Below are 8,595 nucleotides of genomic sequence, written 5' to 3' on the forward strand. Positions count from 1 at the left end.
ATGATACCTGTCCTGTGACGTTTTCATGTGGAAAGTATGTGACTCTGTGATGTGACTTTCCTGTTACTGAATTTTCTGTTATGCGTTGTGTGACTATGACTTTCTGTGTTGTGAACTTTTTGGACTGCTAAATTGCTATGATGTTATAGGGTAAAAGTTTATCATACTGTAAATCATAGGTGTAATTCATCCATTTATTTGTAAATTGTGTGTATCTAATGTAAGCTACAGTGTTGCAGGTTTAATTTATCGGAATTGGGACATTCCTCCTCAAAACAGGGGGGGGGGGGGTGTAGTGAAATTGGGGGGTGGATTTTTAGTATTTCTGGTCGGCCTCGGAGTCCTCTGAGCCAGCACGTGATTTTCTCTCTCTTACCCGCGAACTCCAGGCAAGCGGACGGGGATTTAATGGCGCAGCATTGTAGTCATTGTATTTGTTGACTCCTTGTAAGTTGCTCTGTGTATTTGTTAATATATCTGTTTATAAGTGTTTTTCCGGTGTTCTTTGTGTGTAGGAAATCACTTTACCACTCTTTAGAGAAACATCGACAGAGTACGATTGATTGATTATATATTGTTTAAAGTATCTCTTGAGAATATTTCACTCACATGAAGACGTTACCATTGGCGGTGAAGGGCTGCAAAATTTAGGCCTATGCTCAGCACTTATGGCCGATTGAACAGGGAGTGATCTTTATCGTGTCACACTTGCTGTGACATAGGTCTCAGTTTTTGCGGTCTCATCCGAAGGACCGCCCAATTTATTCGCCTCTTACGACAAGCAAAGGGTACTGAGGACAATTCTAAATCGGACAGACAGGTATCGACAAATTCACAAAAGGTTTTTGGTGATCATTAATTATGTGTGTTCTATTAAAATTTAAAGAAAATACTAAAAGCGATACATTGGATATTTCAAAATTGGACATGTCCCTAGCAATATGCATAGATCTGAATCGAAAGTTTGTATGAAATTTGAAATTTCTTTAAAAAGATCTTATGAATTAATGTTGCAAAGTACGTGTATTAGGTAGAAGAAAATGAAGTCTGAAATACTTATTTATTGTAAACTATATCAACAACGTTGAAAAATGTTAAGTTCACGTGGTAAGCAAATGATATATGATGATTTTAGATCTTTATTTTTAAGCGCTCGCTTTTTACAGTCACAGTTAATTCAATTAAAATCATTTACTAGTATATTTCTTTTATTCGCTCGCCTCATAATTTTTATCTCCAAAATAAAACATATTCGTAAAATAATTTCGCTCTCTCGCCTCACCTTTTTTGTTTGAAAATCCGAAGAACTATTTTACAAATTGGTGTGACCCAAAGAGTCATTGATGAGTTAACATTTGAGATATAACTTCCATAATTGTAGCTTGCAAAAAAGGATTGTACGGTGCCAATTGTCTTTATGTCTGTGGGCATTGTGCAGGGAATGTAACATGTGATCACGTGGATGGATCTTGTCCTTCTGGGTATTGTGCACCAGGATGGAAGCACACATCTGATCGGAAATGCGACCAAGGTATCATTGCATGATTTAAATGCAAAATATCTGTACTTCAAATCAGACGAATTTATTATGTATTGACTAGATGAAACCCTGCACAAGCGCGGGATATCGCAATTAAATAATATTGCATAGAGGAATGACTTTTTAATGCATGTTTGTATTATTGCGCTCATGAATTGAATAAACGATATCTTTAAAGAACAAATTTTGAATAAGTGTGTGCATTAGATATGCTATATTTATTTAAAATATCATATACAGTGAATAAAACTTGATTATTATGAAGTCACTTCAAGCTCCAAATTAAATGTTCCTTATGCAACATAAATGATCTCTCTCTGTAATGCATTATATGAATGACAAACAGAAAAACGTTATATTGTAAGCAGTGGCCTGATTTTGGGAGCAATGTCAAGTAGTGTACAACCTAATTTCGGTAAACTTTTTTAACTTTAAAGTTCTAAGGCGCGAACTTCCCAGAACAGTCCCGGTCCATTCGATATCTGACATATTGGATATTTTTCTACTTATTTACTTTTAAGATCTGTATCATCACAAATCATGTTCAGCCAAAATAATTTTTTTATTCATGTGTTGGTACATATCAGTAACTGTTAGGATAAATTATTACAAGAAGTCGTAATAGTGACTTCTACAATCACGGGAAAAAAATTAAGAACATCGAAAATATCAGAGGAATATCGTAATTAAAAAAAATTTCATCGATCTGTCAGATCGTTGGTCTAGGGAGGCGGTGTCGTTCATTGAATGGGAATATTCATCTTTAGTGACCAGTCATCCAAAAAGTACTTTGTTAAACATCACTCTCATTCCAAGCACAAGTACCTACAAATAAGATAAAGTTCCCCATTGACAATATCTTTGTAGTCTTTGGTGACCAGGTATTCCAACAGTGTTGGAATTCCCATGGGCACGGATTCTGCTCCTTTGTTAGCTGACCTGTTTTCAAACTCTCATAAAGCAGAATTTAATCGAAAGTTTCTACATGAGAAGAAAAAAATCTCTTGATGTGGTCTTCAATGCAACATTTAGATATATCGACAACGTTTTAAAATTAACAATAATTATTTTTATGCCCCCAAGATCGAAGGGCATATTGTTTTTATCCTGTCTGTCATTTTGTAATTCTGTCTGAAACTTTAACCTTGCTAATAACCTTTGAACAGTAAGTGATAGAGCTTTGATATTTCACTTGAGTATTCCTTGTGACAAGACCTGTCCGTGGGTACCAACATTGTTGACCCCTTGACCTTGACCTTGGAGTTTGACCTACTTTTTGAAAACTTTAACCTTGCTAATAACTTTTGAACAATAAGTGATAGAGCTTTGATATTTCACATGAGTATTCCTTGTGACAAGACCATTCCGTGGGTACCAACATTTTTTACCCTTGACCTTGGAATTTGACCTACTTTTTGAAAACTTTAACCTTGCTAATACCTTTTGAACGGTAAGTGATAGAGCTTTGATATTTCACATGAGTATTCTTGTGACAAGACCTTTCCGTGGGTACCAACATGTTTGACCCTGTGACGTTGGAGTTTGACCTACCTTTTGAAAACTTTAACCTTGCTAATAACTTTTGAACAGTAAGAGATAGAGCTTTGATATTTCACATGAGTATTCCTTGTTACAAGATCTTTCCGTTAGAATTGAACCTTTTGACCTTGACATTTGACCTGCTTAAATTTTTTTTTACATTGGTCATAACTTCTAAATGGTAAATATTAGAGCGTTCATATTGTACATGAGCATTTCTTGAGCTATTATAGCCAAAAACAGCGTTCCAAAAAAGTGGAGTCAAATTCGTCTAAGGATAAGAGCTATGCATGAGGGAGATAATCCTTAATTTTGAAATGAATTTCTAAATTTTATAACAGCAATTAAATATACATCCGTATTTTCAAGCTAATAACGAAGTACTTAGATACTGGGCTGTAGAGACCCTCGGGGACTGTAACGTTGTGCGGATGATACGGGGACATATGTACCATTATGACACAGATGCAAAACACCTTAAAGTTCGGAAAATTTTCATTTTTACCCATTATTAAATGGTGTTAATCAAATTTAGTATGTTTTTAAAAGAAACACTATCAAAGAAATCAGTACATTGGTTGATAGTTGTTCATAAATTCAAAATTAGTATTCTGTTTCTTTTCACACCATATTCCCTTTTCTACTCATTTAGAGACATTGACAGCTGTTAGTGATCTACCACACATTTTAACCATTTAGAAATCTTTTAACATATTCATGTCGTCGGAGCTTTGGTCTGGAATGTAACATTTAACCTAGTTTTCAGATTCTCCACAACAAAACTTACAATATAAAAAGATTGGGGATCTATGTTGCTACAACTATACATCTCAATAACCTTTCATTCTTCAGAATAAATGTGACATTGATTTCAGAGTGTGATGATGGGACTTTTGGATACAACTGTATGGTGACTTGCAGTGGTCACTGTCCTGATGGATTACCGTGTAGTAAAACAGACGGCCTGTGTCCTGGGGGCTGTATGGAAGGATGGAGAAATCCTTATTGCAATGAAAGTAGGTCATTCCGAAGTTGCAAGTCAAAAACATTTAATACGCTCTTCATGTAACTTCTTTTCTCAATTGTATATGCAAAACAAACCTTCATACTGGCGGAAATGTCTTGCAAGAAAATGTTTTTGAATTGAAAAATTATAAAATATAATTTACTGTGGAATCGTCATTTTTCGTGGGGGATTGATGTTCGTGGGGGATGGATGTTCGTGGGGGATTGATGTTCGTGGGGGATGGATGTTCGTGGGGGATTGGTGTTCGTGGGGGATGGATGTTCGTGGGGGATTGGTGTTCGTGGGGGATGGATGTTCGTGGGGGATTGATGTTCGTGGGGGATTGATGTTCGTGGGGGATTGGTGTTCGTGGGGGATGGATGTTCGTGGGGGATTGGTGTTCGTGGGGGATTGGTGTTCGTGAGGGATGGATGTTCGTGGGGGATTGGTGTTCGTGGGGGATTGGTGTTCGTGGGGGATTGGTGTTCGTGGGGGATTGGTGTTCGTGGGGGATTGGTGTTCGTGGGGGATGGATGTTCGTGGGGGATTGGTGTTCGTGGGGGATTGGTGTTCGTGGGGGATTGGTGTTCGTGGGGGATGGATGTTCGTGGGGGATTGGTGTTCGTGGGGGATTGGTGTTCGTGAGGGATGGATGTTCGTGGGGGATTGGTGTTCGTGGGGGATTGGTGTTCGTGGGGGATTGGTGTTCGTGGGGGATGGATGTTCGTGGGGGATTGATGTTCGTGGGGGATTGGTGTTCGTGGGGGATTGGTGTTCGTGGGGGATGGATGTTCGTGGGGGATTGGTGTTCGTGGGGGATTGGTGTTCGTGGGGGATTGGTGTTCGTGGGGGATGGATGTTCGTGGGGGATTGGTGTTCGTGGGGGATTGGTGTTCGTGGGGGATTGGTGTTCGTGGGGGATTGGTGTTCGTGGGGGATGGATGTTCGTGGGGGATTGGTGTTCGTGGGGGATTGGTGTTCGTGGGGGATTGGTGTTCGTGGGGGATGGATGTTCGTGGGGGATTGGTGTTCGTGGGGGATGGATGTTCGTGGGGGATTGGTGTTCGTGGGGGATTGGTGTTCGTGGGGGATTGGTGTTCGTGGGGGGATTGGTGTTCGTGGGGGATGGATGTTCGTGGGGGATTGGTGTTCGTGGGGGGATTGGTGTTCGTGGGGGATGGATGTTCGTGGGGGATGGATGTTCGTGGGGGATTGGTGTTCGTGGGGGATGGATGTTCGTGGGGGATTGGTGTTCGTGGGGGATTGGTGTTCGTGGGGGATTGGTGTTCGTGGGGGATGGATGTTCGTGGGGGATTGGTGTTCGTGGGGGATGGATGTTCGTGGGGGATTGGTGTTCGTGGGGGATTGGTGTTCGTGGGGGATTGGTGTTCGTGGGGGATGGATGTTCGTGGGGGATTGGTGTTCGCGGGGGATTGGTGTTCGCGGGGGATTGGTGTTCGTGGGGGATTGGTGTTCGTGGGGGATTGGTGTTCGCGGGGGATTGGTGTTCGTGGGGGATTGGTGTTCGTGGGGGATGGATGTTCGTGGGGGATTGGTGTTCGCGGGGGATTGGTGTTCGCGGGGGATTGGTGTTCGTGGGGGATTGGTGTTCGTGGGGGATTGGTGTTCGCGGGGGATTGGTGTTCGTGGGGGATTGGTGTTCGTGGGGGATGGATGTTCGTGGGGGGATGGATGTTCGCGGGGGATGGATGTTCGCGGGGGATGGATGTTCGTGGGGGATTGGTGTTCGTGGGGGATTGGTGTTCGTGGGGGATTGGTGTTCGTGGGGGATTGGTGTTCGTGGGGGATTGGTGTTCGTGGGGGATTGGTGTTCGCGGGGGATTGGTGTTCGTGGGGGATTGATGTTCGTGGGGGGATGGATGTTCGCGGGGGATGGATGTTCGTGGGGGATTGGTGTTCGTGGGGGATTGGTGTTCGTGGGGGATTGATGTTCGTGGGGGATTGGTGTTCGTGGGGGATTGGTGTTCGTGGGGGATGGGTGTTCGTGGGGGATGGATGTTCGTGGGGGATTGGTGTTCGTGGGGGATTGGTGTTCGTGGGTCTCTCTACACATCACGTGTCCTCGAACATTTTTAAAACCAATTCTCTCCTCTTGACATGGTATCGCTTACCCACGAAATTAACTCCCCACGAACCAGCAACATTTTACTTACCCGCGAACATTGGCCTCCACGAATTAAAATGACTCCACAATAATCCAAACTGAAAGCCATGATTGTGTCCATTTTAAAGAGATGTAACATTCGTCTTTCAGGGGATGACCCCAGAACCTCCGGATCTCTGTGTAATTCGCTTTGTACTAATGTGTGTAACGCTGTTTGCAAGAAGCAAATCGGGAATTAAGAGAAGATCGTGAACTATGTACAAACAGTAACATAGGTGCTTTACATTTCGTAACAATATTTCTTGTATATTGATATGTTTATTATTACATTACACGTCTTTTACGGTATGTGTGCTAATTAATAATAACAGGAGAGGGGACATTGGATGAGAATTTGAATGGAAATACAGCCAACGCGGATTCCTTATTTACCGCACCACCGCGACAGAAAGTTAATCCTTTCCGCATTACACCGTCGCGGTTTTCCATAGCGGGGCTTCGCGGGACCACGTTTATACCACGGCGGGGTAAACTACCTGTATTTGCACAGCTTATAACAGGTCTGAATACTGTATCTTGTCTCCAATGACAGTTATTTCCAATGGATAGAATCAATTGAAAAGTACAATTTAAATCTTATACATGTATGTTTGTGAATTAAAATTTTCGCAGTATTTCGGAACGAATATATACGTGCATTACCTGTATAATCGACAATGTAAAACATAATTTACTTAAGAGATTTTGGTTTCGTATTGTCTGTGATGATCATGGGAAAGTTAATCGGTATTTATAAACATCGTTTTCATAGAAATTAATTTGAAACTAGAGTTTAGAAAATATTAGATAAGATGTCGAAGAGATCTATACTTTGACAGTTCTGTCTTTCCTGTCAGATTATGGCTTACAGTGTAGTTTTCTAGTCAACTGAGATTAAACATGCAAATTGCACGTGCATGGACAAGTATTTTTCCTCTGCATATATTTCATTTAATTGAATTTCAAAATTTAAAAAAATAAAAGAAATAACTGAATCGATTTTAAGAAAAATCAGTATCTCATATTACAGTATTTAATGAATGTATTAATGATTAAAATAAATATAAACCTCAATTCTGAAACTTATATATTTCCTTGATGATCATCGCGCGAAAAGTCATGATGAGATAAAATAAAAATACTTCTATTTGTAAAATAATACTTGGGCATTGAAATGCGTGCATGATCATGTTTTATTCGTTGGAAAGCGAAAGCGAAACCATGGCGAATACATTAGACTTGGACTAAAATTGATGGGGCATGTGTCTTTGTGTAATACTTCCTGTCTACCCGAAGATCCGAGTTTTGAAATAATAGTGCACTGGTTTTACGATCATTACATGTAATGGCTTGTCTTCGAACATCACCCAAAATATGGTCAGATTAAGGCTGGTTGATTGATTGATTGTAACGTCTCACTCGAGAATTTTTTACTCATATGGAGACGTCACCAAGACCGGTGAAGGGCTTCAAATTTAGGCCTATGCTCGGCGCTTACGGCCATTGAGCAGTGAGGGTTCTTTAGCGTGCCACACCTACTGTGACACAGGTCGTCCGTTTTTTTAAGGTCATCTCCGAGGACCCGTGACATTCACATCTGATGCCGAGCATTTGGCGATGGAACTGCCACTACCTTTTTTTAACGACTTAGGTGTGTCGCGGCCGGGATTCGAACCCCGAGCCTTCCGCATGCGGGGCGAACACTCTAACCTCTCAGCCACCGCCGCGGTTGAGACACCTCCCTCTCATTATCATTGTAAGAATATTGAAAGTTAAGCTTGATACATTCTTGTTACACATCCTTTTATTTGTTAGAAATGGCAAATACATAACTTTTTCTTTTATCTTAGCAAAATATTAAATTTACGACAATATTTGATAAATTAATGAATTGACCTGCGAAAAAACCTAAATATTCAATTTACATTCATTTTGCATATAATTTCATTTTTTGGAAATTGTGCATCTTACTGGTACATGTACATGTAATCTAATAGAATGTTAGATTTTAACTGTGCCGTACATGTAATCTAATAGAATGTTAGATTTTAACTGTGCCGGTGACTGACTTTATTTGTCTCGCTAATCCGTTGTGCAGTGTGATCTTAAGCTTGCGTAATACTACTTCTTGTTTACCTGTGTGTCCGAGTTTTTACATACATGTACTATCACAGTTTTGAAGAGAGTCCCTTTGCAAACATGCAGACTCTCTCTCTATCTCTCTCCTGGTGGATTTACCCGAGCCTCCCAGTCGTTAAGGTCTTGAAATTCAATTAGCACGACAAATAAATTCTACTTTTTAGGCATAAAGTTATGTAAAGAGTTAATTATGAAAATGTAGAAGCT

At 40.7% G+C, this 8,595-nt stretch overlaps 1 protein-coding gene across 3 annotated transcripts in view; it reads left to right on the top strand.

Annotated features, from left to right (window-relative positions):
• LOC130049095 (multiple epidermal growth factor-like domains protein 10) overlaps positions 1 to 6,558 on the top strand; it is a 28,064-nt gene extending 21,506 nt beyond the window's left edge. For 2 of the 3 annotated variants that reach the window (XM_056146222.1, XM_056146221.1), the window contains exons 10-12: positions 1,382 to 1,531; positions 3,955 to 4,095; positions 6,361 to 6,558. In XM_056146222.1, coding sequence (XP_056002197.1) covers positions 1,382 to 1,531; positions 3,955 to 4,095; positions 6,361 to 6,449 — 380 coding nt within the window. In that variant the 3' untranslated portion in view covers positions 6,450 to 6,558. Of the gene's footprint in view, positions 1 to 1,381; positions 1,532 to 3,954; positions 4,096 to 6,360 lie in introns of those variants that run through there. The other variant, XR_008797618.1, reaches the window with a different exon arrangement.
• Positions 6,559 to 8,595: the final 2,037 nt, after the last annotated feature.

The sequence above is a fragment of the Ostrea edulis genome, chromosome 8, assembly GCF_947568905.1.
Source record: "Ostrea edulis chromosome 8, xbOstEdul1.1, whole genome shotgun sequence".
Lineage (NCBI taxonomy): Eukaryota > Metazoa > Mollusca > Bivalvia > Ostreida > Ostreidae > Ostrea > Ostrea edulis.